Genomic DNA, 16,445 nt, shown 5'->3' with positions numbered 1-16,445 from the left:
AGGGAAAGAGGTGGACTCTATCCGGGATTGTTTGTCAGTTAATCACAGGCAACCATTCACACTCACATGCACTCCCATACCACACCACCATCAGTGACCACTGCTGGTGAGCTACTGAAATGTGTGTTTATGTAAATCAGATTTACCTCTGATACGTTGGGCATTGGATTAAACCCACACTGATTGCAGACAGTCATTTTGCATTCCGTACAGGTGTTGAACTCGGGAGCTCCTTTGCCATCCATCTTAAGGTGTACCTTACAGAGTGGGCAGGTGGACTCAGCTGCTTTTGGAGCTCGTTGAGTGTCTACAGGTGCCTTGGTGCCTGGAGTTTTAGCAGCTTTATCTGGTAAATCTGATGGAGTTGTTTTAACCTGTGGTTTGTCCACTTTTTCTCCCTCTGTTTTATGGGGAGTTGGTGCTTTGGTGTCTTTTGAATGAAATGTTTTGGGAGAGGCAGGTGGTGTCGTCTTAGGCGAGGCATGCATGGAGGTCTTGCGTGTTGTTGGTGGTGTCGTTTTAGTTTCATCTTGAATTGCTGAGTTTATCAAACTGGATGCTGAATTCAAGAAGGATGACCCAAAGCCAAACATCTTGCCACTCACAGTTTCAGCAGGTTTGGGTGTAGTAGGTTGCATTTTAGGGCCACCAAAACCAAAGAAGCCACCAGATTCCTGTTTTGCAGGTTGAGATGTTGGTGCAGATCTGGCTGGAGATTTCACAGCTTTTGCGGGTTGTTGGTGTGCTATTTTAGCTGCCTCGAGTGCTGTTGGGGCAGCAACCTTGACAGTCGTGGTCTCGGTTTCTGGAGGCTCTTTCTGGGCTAATCCAGGTTGTACTTGAGGGGTGTTTTCACGTAACCCAGATGCAACATTGGTCTTCTTGATTGCAGAAGGACCACTTTTTTGAGGTAATGAAGCAGTTGCGTGTGTTGACTTCTCGGTGGGTTCAGCAGGGGATTCACTTTCTTTGGTTGTGACAACACCGACAAACTCATTGTTGGACAGAATGGCTTTAGGTGTCGTAGTATCCTCCTGAGAAGATGGTATTGCCAATTCTTTCTCCACTGTGGTTGGTGGCATTTCTTTGCTCGGTGATGGTTGAGATTTTATAAGTGGTAGCCCAAGAGGCTCAGAAGCCCCAAGCGCCCTCTGCATCTGACAGTTGAGACACAACCATTCTTTTCCCTGACAACACAAAATAGATATAATTATTGGCATTTTAAACAACAAATGTGATCCATTTGATGCAAAAGATATAACTTACTTCTGCTTTATTTGGCATAGGACTAAATCCACATTTGTTGCAGACTGTGGTTTTACATCCAGTGCATGTGTTGTAATTGGGTAAATCCTTGGAGTCCACATTAAGTTCAACCTTACAAAGAGGACAATAAGGTTGTGTTGCCTTGGGAACAGCTTGGGAGTTTTCTACTTTTGAAGATTCTTGTGGACCTTGGTTTGCTTTCTTGGCTTGAGTTTGAGGTTGTTCTGATATCTTTTCTTCAGATGACTTCATGGATGTTTTGAGCGGTGAGACAGCAGGGCTTGGCTTGACTGGTAAAATTTGAGTTGCTGACACAATATCTGAGCTTTGTGCAGGGGCAGACATTTTACGAGAACTTGGCGGTGTCGTGCGGGGTTCCTCTCGAACGGCAGAGGTTATTAAAGAGGACGCTGAACTGAAGAGTGTTGAACCAAATCCCATCATCCTCCCAGTCACTGCGTCGGCTGTTTTTGAGACACCTTCCTGAGATTTTTTGGCATTAATTCCTTTTCCGGGAGTTGATTGGACTGTTGAGGGAGCCGATTTGGTAAGTATGTTTTCAACAAGGTTAGGCTCCTTGTTTGGGAGTTTGACATGGTCTTTATTATCAGCAATTGTGACTACTCGATCCACCAACTGTGCTGCCCTTCCCTGCACTTGCTTATCTGATGTCTCAGTTGTTGCAAGGGCGCTCAATATAGGATGATCGTCTTTCTGCCTCAGCGAGAACTCAACATCTGTCCTGAGAGGAGGAGCTTGATCAGTCAGTGGTATATCAGCAAGTAAACCTTCAATTGGCTTCTCTTGAGCTGAAGATGCCAATGGGATTTGGACCTCCTTTGTAGGTGGCAGAACAGTTTTAATATCTTTCGTTGGAACTGAGACAGTGCCTGAGCTTTCTTCTTTCTCTGGTAATGTTATTGGTATTGGTTTTACCTTCTGGTTTTTGTCCGGCACATCTGCTTTCTGTGTTAAAATTGTATCTTTAATTCGATTTGCGGTTGCAGCAGCTGGTATCTCTTTCTTGGGTGATGGCAGAGGTTTCATTAATGGAGGCTCCACTGTGTCTGCATCTGAGAGAGCTCTTTGCATTTGGCATGTCAGACACAGCCACTGTTTTTTCTATAACACAAGCAAGAAATTCACAAATAATAAGTGTCCTTTTACTTGCTATTCGAAAACCTCATTTATGGATCTGAATGTGTAGTATATGTATGTGACTGCGATACTTACATGCAATCTTTACTCACCTCTGATACATTTGGCATAGGGTTAAATCCACACTGCTTACAAACAGTAATCTTGCAATTGGTGCAGGTGTCATAGTTTGGTAGATCTTGGGACCCAACGTTGAGTTCAACTTTACAAAGCGGACAGGTGGACTGGGCAACTTTTTGAGATGTATCCTCTTTGGTTTGTTCAGATGAAATTGTTTTCGTCATCTGAGTTTGGTCCCGCTTCAACTTTTCTTCCTTCTTTTGGACAGAAGGGGTTTGACTCTGTTTCATGGGGGACATCTTGGGTGAAACTGGTGGAGTCGAGTTGATCAAACTAGAGGCACTACTGAAAATAGAAGATCCCAAGCCAAACATTTTTCCGGTCACAGACTCTGCAGGCTTGGAAGTGTCTGGTTGGGTTTTACTGCCACCAAAACCCAAAAATCCTCCAGGCTCTGCAGCATTGCTCTCTTTACGCTCAGCTTGACGGGTTTGGCCTGGTGATGTTCCGACACGTGGTATGTTTTGAGGGTCCTGTGGAGCCATTTTAACAGGAGGTGCAATGTTGTCTTTGAGATCATCTGGCTTGTTCGTAGCCGAAGAAGGTGAAGTTAGATTTGCTGTCCCAGCTGTTGGTTGTTTTTGAGGTGAGACTGGTGTCAGTCTTACTTTCTTTTCGGGTTCAGCTGTGCTTCTGACATCTTTTGCGAGTACTTGAGACTTGTTAGTCACAGCTTCTGAGGGGTTGCTCACACCTAGAGCACGCTGCATTTGGCAGGTGAGACACAGCCACTCTTCAACCTAAAAAAAAGTAAGGTTACTCCAATTACTTATGTAAGTTCAATTCCAAAATTTTACAAGCTAAGTAGAAGTACAAGTCAAGTCATGGGCAAGCTTGATTAAAGGAATGATTCAATTTTTTTCGAAAAGTAATCATGTTTTTATCATTTTAAAGTATATATAAAAATATATAGTTTTACCTTAGTTTCATTTGGCATAGGGTTAAACCCGCACTGATTACATACAGTGTTTTTGCATTCAGTGCAGGTATTGGAGTTAGCTTGGTGAAGTTCAGCTTTACAGAGCAGACAAGTGGGACCTGGTTTGACAGCTGACTTGGTCGCTTCTACAGCCGTTGGATGTTTTGGTATGTCATTATCTCCTCTAGTTGGACCTGATAGCGGTCCTGTTCCCAACTGTGTGGACTTCAATGACTTCTTCTGTGGCTCCAGATTCTGACAATTATCAGATTTAAGCTCTTTTGCTGGAGACTTTTTGGGAGAAGCTGGCGGTGTTGTCTTGGGTTGATCTCGAACAGCCGACGATATTAATGTAGATGCCGAGTTGAAGATTGATGAGCCAAGTCCAAACATCTTTCCTGACACTGAGTTTGTTGCCTTCTCTGCATCCGGCCTTGATTTTGAAGCAGGTGCTGGGCTAACCAACTTCAGTGGTGTAGTGGAAGCTTCGGGTTTGTTTGATGGAACTAAAACTGTGGATGACTTTTGTTGTGGGGTCTCAGCAACATTTGGATTTGACTTGATTTGAGATGTAATTGGTTTGGAGATGTCTGTTGACTTGATCATAGCTGGAACATGTTCTTGTTTTTGAGAAGCTGGTTGCTCAGATGCTTCAAGTGCTCTTTTCATCTGACAGGTAAGACACAGCCATTCGTTTTTCTGAAATAAAACCAACATGGATCAACCAATTTCAAATACATGCTGTACATAATTTACATAGAACAAAATTACCTTTCCAGTGGGCAGTGGGTTAAATCCGCATTTGTCACAGACATTGGTCTTACACTCGGAGCAGTTACTGTAATTCGGAGGTTCCTTCGAGCCAATATTTAATTTGAGATGACATAGTGGACAGCTCTCGTGGTGTACTTTAGGTTGGGTGTGAGACACTATTGCTGCCTTTGATGGCTGTGGTGAAACTTTATCCTGCTTGCTCTGATTTGATTCTTCATTTTTCTTGGTTTCCTGAGAAAGACTGGTGAGTCCTTTCGGTGGCACTTTCTTGGGAGAAATCTTGGGCACACCTGCCATCTTTGGAGAGACCTGCACTGGAGCTGACATCTTACGAGAGCTTGGCGGTGTCATGCGTGACTCGTCCTGAACCGCTGATGAGATCAAAGTGGATGCCGAGCTAAAAATCGAAGAGCCAAAACCAAACATCTTCCCAGTGATTGAGTCAGTTGTTTTGGAACCATCCGAAGTTTTAGAGCCACTCAAGCCAGATTTGTCGGATGACTCTTTCAGGGAATCTGAATTGGCTTTGTTCTGCTTTGGTCCAGAATGAGGGGTATAGTCTAATGGCTTCTGAAAAGAACCAGACTCCATATGAGGTTCCTGGTCAGAAACTGGAGTACCCTCTTTGCTCTGATCTGGTTCTTTAGCAGTTATGGATGAGATCTTCTGTGAAGGACTTGGTACAAAACCCTCATTCTTCTTATCGGGTGCTGCAGTCTGTGTTTTTGTAAGCTCATCATTTAATACATCTTTCTTAGTTGTTTCGACTTGATTTGAAACGGTTGTCTTCTGAGGTATGGACGATGGAGGCCGTTTATTTACAGCGGCGGGGGACTTTATTGGAGGTTCAGATACATTCTGAGCTCTTTGCATCTGACAGTTCAAGCACAGCCATTCTTTTACCTAAAAAAAAGAAAAGACGTAGAATGAGAATTGCAAATATTTAAATGAATTGCATATTCTTGTCAAAAGATGACAAGCATTAATCTTTTGTCCATCTGTATTCTATAGCCCTTGTCTTTATTAATGTCAGATGTAAATGGAGCCTATCCCAGCTGACTTCGGATGAGAGACACTGAGGACTTATTGCCAGTTAATTACAGGGTACAGCCAGACAGACCGCTGGTCAATTTAGACCAGGGATGGTCAACTTAAATGATGGTTGGGGGCTCTTTTTTATCAGCGCTACGGGGGTCCACATAGGACCACTCACTTCCTAACCAAATGCATGACAAAAAGGCATTTTATGGACAAAATATGTGCAGAGAAATTGTAAAAAAAATTGTAACCCCCCCCCCCCCAAAAAAAAGTCTATCCCAGCTGTCTTCAGGCAGTAGGCGGGGCACACCCTGAACCATTTGCCAGCCAATCACAGGGCACACAGAGACGAACAACCATTCGCGCTCACACCTAGGGACAATTTAGAGCGTTCAATGAGCCTGCCATGCATGTTTTCTGGAATGTGGGAGGAAGCCGGAGTACCCGGAGAAAACCCACACAGGTCCAGGGAGAACATGCAAATTCCACACAGGAAGGCCGCAGTCACGATTGAACCCATGACCTCTGTACTGTGAGGTTGACGCACTAACCACTGGACATCGGGCCGCTCTCTCTCTCTCTCTCTCTCTCTCTCTCTCTCTCTCTCTCTCTCTCTCTCTCTCTCATCAACACAAAATAGTCTTCAAAAATTGAGCAAGCATTTTCTCGGGAGGGTTTTCCCACCCCAAAAACACATGGGGGAAAAAAAATGTAAAAATGAAAAAAAATATTTAGAAAAGAAATCTGCGAATAGGTGAATACCAAACTGCAAGGTCCACTGTAGTGGAGGAAACATGTTAATAATTTCCCCCAATTACGATATTAAATTGATTACCTTTGACAGATTTGGCACTGGATTGAATCCACACTGGTTACAAACGGTGTGTTTGCATTCTGTGCATTTGCTGTAGTTGGGAGGATCCTTTGAACCAGAATTAAGTTTTGCCTTACAAAGCGGGCAAGTAGCTTGGCCTTCTTTAAATAATGCTTGGGAGATGGTCACCTCCTTTGAATGATCTGACGGAGGTTTAGATGGTAACAATGTAGATGGCTTGGACTCTTGTTTCTTCATCGGTTCTTTCTCCTGAGCAAGAAGTGATTTGGTCACCTTTCCGGCAGGCATTTTTGGGGACAGTGGGGGTGTTTTTTTGGGCTCCTCATGGCCTGCTGCGTTGATTAAAGTGGATGCTGAGCTGAAGATTGAGGAGCCAAAGCTAAACATTTTCCCGCCAATTGAGTCAGTGGACTTGACTGCATCAGACTGTAGTTTAGCACTACAGGGCTCTTCTTGTGCCTTTGAAGACTCATTATTCTGCTTTAGCTCAGATATAATTGTTGCTTCCGGGTGCTTTTGAGGGCCTTTCTTCTGGTTTTGCGATAGATCTTTTGGATCCGAAGCTGGAGTTTTCTGGTTTGCAACGTCCGTCTTTGCAGATTCTTTCGCAGGTACCTCCTTTGCTTTGGACTCAGGAGGTGTTGGGTCGTCTTTTGTTTTAGATTTATGCTGTGTTTCCTTTTTGGGGACAGTCACAGACCCAGGAGCTTTGTTTGGCGAGGCCCCTGGTTTCATCATCGGCATTCCCGGAGGCTCTGATGCTCCGAGGGCACGTTGCATCTGACAGTTGAGGCATAACCACTCTTTCACCTATACAAGAGCAGTGTTTGTTAAAAACGCAAAAACACAAATAAACAAAATACATTGTCTTACCTCCTTCACATTTGGCACAGGGTTAAATCCACATTGGTTGCAGACCGTGTTTTTACACTCTGTACAGGTGTTGTAATTGGGGGGATCTTTCGAGCTAAAATTGAGTTGTGATTTACAGACAGGACAGGATGACTGAGGAGGTTTAGAAATAACAAGGGGAGCGGATACTTTCTTCAATGGTTCTGATGAAAGCTTGTCTCCTTTCAGCTGCTGGCTTTGTTCTGTTTTCTCTTCTGGTTGTGGGCTCTTCAGAGATGGGGACTCTTTAGAAGTCTGCATCTTGGGAGAAGCCAGTGTAGGTGTCGGTTTTGGTTCCTCTTGCACAGCAGAGGACATCAAAGTGGAGGCAGGGCTGAATATGGAGGAACCAAATCCAAACATCTTCCCTGTCACTGACTCGGCAGGCTTAGTAGCATCAGGCTGCTTTTTAGGACTGCCGAAACCAAAGAAACCCCCTGACTCTTGCTGTGGAGCTTCAGTCGTATTGCCCTGTTTTTGTAACTGCTCAGTTTTTTTCTGCAGATCTGCCTTCACGTTGTCCTGTTGTGCTTTCTGAGGAGGAGCTGAGCTGGCCTGTTTCTGACTGCCTTGTGCTTTAACAGCTTCAGCCTTACGTGACTGTGCAGGAGTCGTTTGCGGTACATGCTGTCCGGGTGTCCTTTTCGACGGGGAAGTGGGAAGTTTGGGAGATTCAATTCCTTTCGTTGCACGTTTCACTTGGCAGTTCAGACAAAGCCACTCCTTGCCCTTAAACAACACATAAGATAAAGGTTATTTTTCTTCCATGAACCCCGATTTCCACCAAGCAGTTCAGTTCAGTCCATTAGTGTTGATGTTCTCTTTTGGGTCACGGTTGGCCCTCGAGTTAATCTCAACTGACTTTGGGCAAGAGATGAGGTACACTTGTCATCTCTTGCTTGCAAGACAAACAATAATTCCCACCTTTGGGCAATTTAGAGTCCCCAGTGAACCTATCCTCCTTATTGTTATAAAGAAAAGGAAAAAGGCCAGAGTACCTAGGGGAAATCCACGTGGGAAATAGGGAGCACAGGCAAACTCCATAGAGGATGGCCTCAAACCTCAGACCACTCCAATGGAAGGCTGACATGCTAATCTCCCATCCCGGTCAACAAGAAACATGGATTCCAGTCCTCCTTCCAACTTATTAGATGTCACTTTTGCTTTTGTCCCATAACTTTAATTCCATAATAACAGACACTAAGAAGGTGATCTATTCTCTCTCAATCAGTCAACGAGCAGCAGAGTCACGACGCGTACCAAAGCATACCACATGGACACGTACCACAACAAAGGGACACTGAAAGGTTTGATATTTTGACAAATATTTCATAATAGAAACACACCAGTATGAACGGAACATACAATAAAAACGAAAGAGAGACAACTACACGCACACGCACACACACACAAGATTTCCAATTCCGAACAAAACATATTTTACTTCAGGAACATAATGGGTATGAGTGTCATTTACAAGACAATAAAAACATTTAATTTGATTTCGAGAAATGCAATTTCGGTGAGAACAACAATCGATTACTGGGGAGGTAATGTTTTTATTTTTGTTTTGTTTTTTTACAGAGCATTTTTATAGCTCGAGTCGACTGCACATCATTGTTACAGGGTGAAGCAGCAGCCTTTGGGTGTCGTTGGCTAGCTTGTCCTTACGACCTCTACGTTGTGCATTGAATTACAGTGTCGAGTGTCAGGTCTATTGTGCTTCAGACTGCCAGTAAGATGCCTTATCAATTTCCTTCAGTGTTTGCCTGCTTGCCTCCATAGTACAAGCCTGCGAGGTGTGGATGTGTATTTTTAGCAAGGAGCAAACATGTGATCTCTGCTTTTCAGCAGAGTTCAAGATATGTTCCAGAAGTTGAACTGGAATTAAATATTAGTCATCAATGACATGGCAGAATAATAACGATTTTTCAATTGGTGAGCCAGTCCCCTTTAACCAATGTCAGGTCAAGGAGACAATTGTTAAGTTCACTGCAAACAGTCAGATTCAGTGAGACTTGACCAGCAACTGTAAATAAGACCAGATTGACTCCATTCACTTGGAGTTTTCACTGCTGATAGATGAACATGGTCAATCACAGAAGAGGTAAATATATATATATATATATACTGTGTATATATACTGTATATATATATATACTGTATATATACGTATATGTGTTTGTGTGTGTGTGTGTATTCTGTACATTTCTTTGAGAAAGCCACTGTTGTGAATCGGCACGATATACATAAATATGACTTGACAATGTGAAAGCAATGTGGGTCGGAATGTAGGCCTTATGCGGTTATGTGGTTCCCAGGCCATACTTTGCCCACACAATCACAAGCTTATTTGATCCATATGGGTCAGTCTTACCTCCTTCACATTTGGCATGGGGTTAAATCCACACTGGTTGCATACAGTGCTCCTGCATTCAGTGCAGGTGCTATAGTTTGGGGGGTCCTTGGAGCCCACGTTGAGCACTATCTGACAAAGAGGACAAGATGATTGGCCTTTTTTGGGAGGGTGCCCAGGTGATTGCGGAGGGTCTGATGGAGAACGTCCTCGAGGAGGAACCCTGGCCTGCTCAGGTTGTAGTTTCTTCTCCTGGACGGCAGCAGGTTTGGTCTGCACTTTGGGTGAACCCGGCGGTGTGATTTTGGGCTCATCCTGAACCGCCGAGGTTATCAATGTTGATGCAGAGCTGAAAATGGAAGAACCGAATCCAAACATTTTGCCAGTCACCGTTTCCTCAGGATTTGCTGTTTTAGTATTGGCTGCTGCTGGACCGCTTTTCGCTAGGTGTGGTTTCTGAGAGTCTGTCCCGACGTGCTTGGGACTTGCTTGGCCTGTGGGAGCTTCACTTTTGGCTGCTGGTATATTTTGCTTCCTGTTGGTTGAACCTGATCCAGCAGGCGAAGGCATTCTAGAGGGGGATGGTATTGGCTTTTTGATCGGGGGTCCTTCAGCTCTCTTTATCTGGCAGGTGAGACAAAGCCACTCGGATGCCTGGAGACAGATACAGGTATTAGTAAAAAAAAAAAAAATATATATATATATACCATACACTTAAATATATATATATACACACACACACACACACACCGTATTTTCCACACTATAGGGCGCTCCAAAAAGTCTTCCATTTTCTTAAAATCTCACCGCGCGCCTTAAAATATGGTGCGGCTTGTGTATGGTCATTACGGTAATGCATCGACCCCAAGATGGCTCCTTGCTGGAGACATGCTTACAATGTTATAACTTGCTGTTGGTTCAGTGAACTGTGTCGCTGCTTTATTAAATAAGTTTTTGTTGCAGCTCCGAAAAAAGGAGAGCTGTGGTGTTGTTTTTTTTTTTTTAATGCGCACTTTATTCATGGTTTTCAGTTTTCACAGTCTCAACAAATACAGGTACCGGTACATCTTTGTCTGTCTCCGTGCCTTCTCTTCTTCTATTCGACTCGAGAGGCGTTCATGACTGTCTCGGAAAAACGTAAATTAACTATCCCTTCAATGAAATTACGAAAATTGAACATAATGCATCAAAACAGAAAATCAAGCGAGGAACTCACAAAATAAATTCTGTAGCCCCACTACAGAATTTATTTTGTATATATACTGTATATATATAATGTATATGGACACACACATACACACATACACACACATATATATATATATATATATATATATATATATATATATATATATATATATAAACTCCAAACTGCCACCTTCAGAAGTTCTCCGATGACTCTGCGATTGTTGGCCTCATTACAGAGGGGGACGATCGGGAGTACAAGGGACTGACGAAGGACTTTGTGGACTGGTGCCAGCAGAATCTCCTCCAGATCAACCCTAGGAAAACTAAGGAGTTGGTTGTGGATTTCTGCAGGAAACAGTCCTCACCAGCACCGGTGAACATCCAGGGTATGGACATAGAGAGGGTGACCTCCTACAAGTACCTAGGTGTTCTTCTGAACAACAAACTGGACTGGTCTACAAACACGGACACCCTGATTAGGAAAGGACAGAGCCGACTCTTCCTACTCAGGAAACTGAGGTCTTTTGGGGTTCAGGGGTCGCTCCTTAAGACTTTCTATAACTCGGTGGTGGCCTCGACCATCCATTATGGCATTGTCTGCTGGTCAGGCAGCATCTCAGCCCGGGACAGAAAGAGACTGGTGCGACTGGTCAGGAAGGCCAGTTCTGTCCTGGGCTGCTCCCTTGACACTCTGGAGGAGGTGGGCAACAGAAGGATGCTATCAAAGCTAAAAGCTATGATGGACAGTCCCTCCCACCCCCTCCAGCCCGCCCTGACAGCACTGGGTAGCTCCTTCAGCCAGAGACTGTTACACCCGCGCTGCAAGAAGGAGAGATACCGACGCTCGTTCCTATCGACTGCTGTCAGGCTGCTGAATAAAAATAATAACAATAATAATAATAATAATTACATGATGTGAAAAACAATTGTAAATAGCACTGCGATTTATCCATTTTGTATTTATATTGCACTTAATTGAACGGTGTTTGTTTGTTTTTTCTTCTTTCTTCTTTCTACCCACCTTCTTTCTACCTTGCTGCTGGAGGCTGTAAATTTCCCCAGTGTGGGACAAATAAAGGATATCTTATCTTATATATACAGGTATACATACTGTATATATACAAAATAAATTCTGTAGTGGGGCTATAGAATTTATTTAGTGATTTCCTCACTTGATTTTCTGTTTTGATGCATTGTTTTCAATTTTCGTAGTTTCATTGAAGGAATAGTTAATTTACGTTTTTCTGAGGCGGTCATGAACGCCTCTCGAGTAGGAAATTGGCTCAGTAAGAAATTAGAAAATGTCCCGCAACATTGCTTAAAAAAGTGAGGTCTTGGTGGCCATTGGGAATTTGGGGAAAATGTGTTGATTTTCCAGAACGGATGGTCTCTAGCCAAAAGACAGCCACATGACAGCCGCCCACATAATCTCCACCCCCATCACCGTTTTACTTAGTGTAACGTCTACCGTAGGGGACACACTCCACCACGTCGATAACCCCAATCTGATAGCGTCATTTTGTGTTGAATCAAAATAAAACTGCAAACAATTGGGAAATGACATGCAACATTTTGTCCTATTTTTTGACTTGTCTTGGACCAAGCAAGTCATTTCATCATAATCAACTTATGTGTTGGCGTTTACCAGCAGTTTGAAATAATGTCCCGTTTTTGATGAATGGGTCTTTTTTTTATGTTATCTGATCCATCGATTAATCAACAAAATGATCGACAGATGAATGATCATAGTCAAATATAATCATTCGTTGCAGCCCTCGTATTATGTAACTACAACACACTACAGTTTGTTGTCCATCCATCCATTTTCTGATCCACTTAGCCCCACGGGGGTTGGGGGTGTGCTGGAACCTATCCCAGCTGTTTTTGGGAAGGATATGGGAGACACCCTTAACTGGTTGCCAGGCAATTACAGGGCACACATAGATGGACAACCACCCTCACACTCACACCTAGGGACAATTTTGAGTGTTCCATTAACCTGACACTGATGGGGGTTTTTTCTCTCAGTAAAGCTCGGGAAAGGTTGGGAAACACTGGTCTGTTGGACACTTTTAATTTTCTGCAAAGGTGTTGACTGTATTTGTATGAAATGAGAAAATACTTACATCGGCATCAGGAGGGCTGAAGCCACACAGGTTGCAAACTTGGGTTTTGCACTGCGTGCATGTTTTATGGTTTGGGGCTTCCTTGGTGTGCATATTGAGTTTGGTTGTGTTGCAAACGGGACAAATTGAAGACCCTCGCATGAGTTCTGGTTTGGGGGCACCTTTTTGTCCTTGCTGCTGGGCCTCCTGGAGTGCGCCCATCTTGGACGAGGCCTGCTGCGGGTCGGCTTTGGGGGGATTCTGTTGTGGGGAGGTTTTAGGTGTTCCCTGTTGTTGTGGGGATGGTTTAGGCGATCTCAAGTGTTGCTGTGATGTTTTCTGTGGTGCCGATTCTTGCCGGGACGGTTTAGGGGACGCCTGTTGTTGCTGAGACTGTTTAGGGGACCCCTGCGGTTGCAGGGACGGTTTAGGTGTTCCCTGTTGTTGTGAAGACAGTTTCGGTGGCCCTGATTGTTGCTGAGATGGTTTCTGTGGAATTGATTGTTGCTGAGACAGTTTCGGAGATCCCTGTTGCTGTCCAACCTTTGCTGTTCCTCGCTGGGACTCTTGCATTTTGATCCCTGCATGAGCCTGCGGTGAACCTCCAGCCTTGGATGCACCCTGTTGCTGCAAACCTTTGTGTTGACCTTCAGGCTGTTTCAGGGGCCCCGTTTGTCCATTGCCATGCAATTGCGGTGACCCCTGTTTTGCAGGAAGCTGGCTCTTCTGCACAGGAGCACCCTGGCAGGGTTTTGGGGGCTCTTTTTGTCGTGGCTGGCCTTTTCCTGGGTTTACATCTGGCTGCTGCGCTCCACTTTTCTGTTTTTTATCCCCATCCCCGTCATCACCAAACAGACCAAACTTGTTGACTGCAGAGGACACGGCACTAAGCGGGTTGGTCCCACTGAGAAATTTAGAGGAAAACATATTGGGATCTTCCTCGTCTTCTTCTTCTTCTCTGTAGGAGCTGGAGTCTACTGCAGTGTCTGAGTCAGAGCAGGGGCCACTGTCTGTTTCCTCTCCCGGTGCTCCGGCCGAGGCCTGAGGGGGAGCTGGAATGGGCGCTGAAGAGAGGGCATCGACGGCTCCGCTGCTGCTGCTGCTGCTGACTGGACTCTCCTCTGGCTCAGCATCTACATGAGACTTACTGGAAAGGGAGGGGGGAGATGGAGGAGCGGGGGAGGTCACGGTTGACAGGGAACAAGATAAGATGGAGGGATAATGGAAAGGAGGCAAATTAACATCACTTCATTCTCTGTATCCATGCGTTTGGCTGCATGTTAATCAACTGAAAACATGAATGTTTCATCAAACGAACACATTCGATTTCTTGGGATTCCTTCCAGCAAGGGTGTCAAACTGGAGGTGCACGGGCCACATTGGGACCTTCGTATCATAATAAAAAATTGTGGCCAGCTTGTGGCTAGTAGTTCGCCGACTCCCAATTGTTGTGAGTAGGATTTAGGTCGCCCTCCCTGTCGCTGGCATGACAGGAGGGTTAAGAATGTTACCTAAAACAGCAATCTGGGTCATTTTATTCTTCAGTGATGACAGTTTGATACCTGTAATGCAGTCTTGACTTGTTTTTTTTAGCTTATTACCATTATTTCATGTAGTTCTAATGAAGTAATTCGCAAAGGGCTTCCTCTAATGGTACATGAAATAAATGCTTAAATCCATGCACCTAACCATTTTAAACATGAACTACACAAAAACAAACACATTTTAACAAATGAAAATACTTTATCAATAAATGGCAAGAAATGAAGGGAGTTACGAACTCAGTTAAGAATCAAAAAGATATGTAAGTGTTTCTGAGCAGCCATGCTGAATAGCAATTTAAAAAACATTATTAGTCAGTCGAGGCAGTGATAATAATGTGGTGGCGAAGACGAAGATAATCCATAAAGAGTGCGACCAAGCTATTATCATGGTCTCAGTCTGTGAAGAAAAGGATGCATCAGGAGAGTAATTAAAAAAACTGAAGGCGATGAGTGTGAGCTAAGTGCAGATCCAAACAGGGCAGCACCAATGATGCTATCGCTAATAGCAGCAAATGGCGTAAACCGGAGAGGAAGTATGACTTGGAGTTTGCAGTTCGTTTTTCTTTTTATTTTGAAAATATTCTTTTTATTTTTGAAAATATTCAGTTGTATTTAGCTTTTTGAAAAAATCTTTTTCAAAAAGCTAAATCTATTCAAAATCTAAATTGGATCGCGATCTAATTTATGATATATAAGTGTGTGTGTGTATTATATTACAGTGGCTTATGAGAATTCAATATGCACTTTTTAGGACCAAACGCTTTTCCTCATGAGCTGCTTACTAAGTGAATAGCAAAAATCCCACCGTCAATGGACTGGCTCCGAAAAAAAATATTTGTCAAGAGTATAGATGCCACAAGTTAGCAGCAAAGCCCAATGTACATAAAAATAAAACTCCTCAATTCATTTCCTTGACACCAAGATACTACCTTCTGCAGAAGGCACCTGTTATCACAAAAATATTGAATAAAAACTTTTCAGCAAAAAACGACAAATATGCGGCTTAATAAAAGGTTCCTTATACTTGATAAAAAGACGTTTAAGAACCACTCTTTATCGTTGATTCATGACCATCCCTACTGGCAGTGTCCATCTTGGAAAGAAAAAAAAACAATGACTGTGACCAATTAAGAATTTTTAATTAATGATGAACACCTTGACCACATTTACCACCACATGACTTGTGTCATTTTACTGGTCACTGCAACAAACACAGCAAGTGCACTAAAGCCACCCGCACTACGATGCCACCCAATCATCCTGAATTCCACCTTGTCACATGCCGATTATTTCTCGGTGTCCACTCATGCTGTTACATAACACGTGATTAATTCTACGCTTTCTCTCTCTCTCTCTCTCTCTCTCTCTCTCTCTCTCTCTCTCTCTCTCACACACACACACTCCATGAATGTCTGTTTTGAGCATTTGCAAACCACTCTGATCCATTGGAGATCTCGCCAAGCACTGTCGCTTGCGCGTGGAGCGGGTCTGAACGGCTCGGGTTCACACCCCATTCCCATTACAAGCCTGACAGAGCCAATGGAACGCGTGAGAATGCGTACATGGGCACCACCATACATTTGAAATGACCATTCAAGGTGTGCACATTTCGGAATGGAACATCTCACATGAGCTCTGTCTACGTATTCATGATGAGAACATAAAATTGCATTGCAGCACTGGTACAGTCCACCTCCCTCCCGCCCCCAACACATGACAGGTTGCAGCCAATCCACATCGTAATCAAATCACCTCACTCAAACCCATGACAACATGTTAAACGCTTGTGGGTGATAGTGAAGCGTGACGGGTGGAGAACGGAGTCATCCTCCACATTTCTGTGCGCATGCCCTTGACTGGAAGCTCCACTCTACACTTATTTCGATTGTTTGTCGCGAAATCAGCCGCAATCAAACGAACGGAGAAGCAGGGAAGACCCGTCATCCAGTGTGGTGTTGAAAAAAAAAAAAAAAGAACCGCGCATCTCCTTCCATCCCGCAGCATCCTTCACCCTGCGCGGCCACAATGTCAAATGCAGGTCACTCCCGTTCTGCGGACATAACCAGACAAATACCTTCAGTGAGATCGGATCCCTGCGGGCATCCTGCTCCGAGACGCGCTCTCCGTGTGCGTGGCTGTAGAAAGGCGGAGGGCACAGGGGCAGCGGTGGAAGGAGGGAGCGATGATCAGAAACATCCTCGAGAAGAGAGGAGGGGGAAATGCCTCCCGCTGCAGTGCGCATGCGTCGCAT

The 16,445-nt window shown here is 44.1% G+C and overlaps 1 protein-coding gene across 1 annotated transcript in view; it reads right to left on the bottom strand.

Moving 5' to 3' along the window:
- The window catches only part of pclob (piccolo presynaptic cytomatrix protein b), a 49,338-nt gene extending 35,533 nt beyond the window's left edge, over window positions 1-13,805 (bottom strand). Inside the window, exons 1-9 of the mRNA XM_086108636.1 lie at window positions 12,672-13,805; window positions 9,379-10,011; window positions 6,984-7,730; window positions 6,111-6,920; window positions 4,235-5,140; window positions 3,464-4,162; window positions 2,517-3,284; window positions 1,267-2,388; window positions 147-1,187 (exon numbers count right to left, since the gene is read on the bottom strand). Of these exons, the coding sequence (XP_085964762.1) occupies window positions 147-1,187; window positions 1,267-2,388; window positions 2,517-3,284; window positions 3,464-4,162; window positions 4,235-5,140; window positions 6,111-6,920; window positions 6,984-7,730; window positions 9,379-10,011; window positions 12,672-13,577 (7,632 nt within the window). The 5' untranslated portion in view covers window positions 13,578-13,805. The remainder of the gene's footprint in view (window positions 1-146; window positions 1,188-1,266; window positions 2,389-2,516; window positions 3,285-3,463; window positions 4,163-4,234; window positions 5,141-6,110; window positions 6,921-6,983; window positions 7,731-9,378; window positions 10,012-12,671) is intronic.
- Between the last annotated feature and the right edge of the window lie 2,640 nt (window positions 13,806-16,445).

Source organism: Hippocampus guttulatus, chromosome 4, assembly GCF_054856545.1.
Source record: "Hippocampus guttulatus isolate MCC_2025c chromosome 4, RoL_Hgut_1.0, whole genome shotgun sequence".
NCBI classification, from domain to species: Eukaryota; Metazoa; Chordata; class Actinopteri; order Syngnathiformes; family Syngnathidae; genus Hippocampus; species Hippocampus guttulatus.
This window is presented reverse-complemented; position numbering and strand designations above follow the sequence as displayed.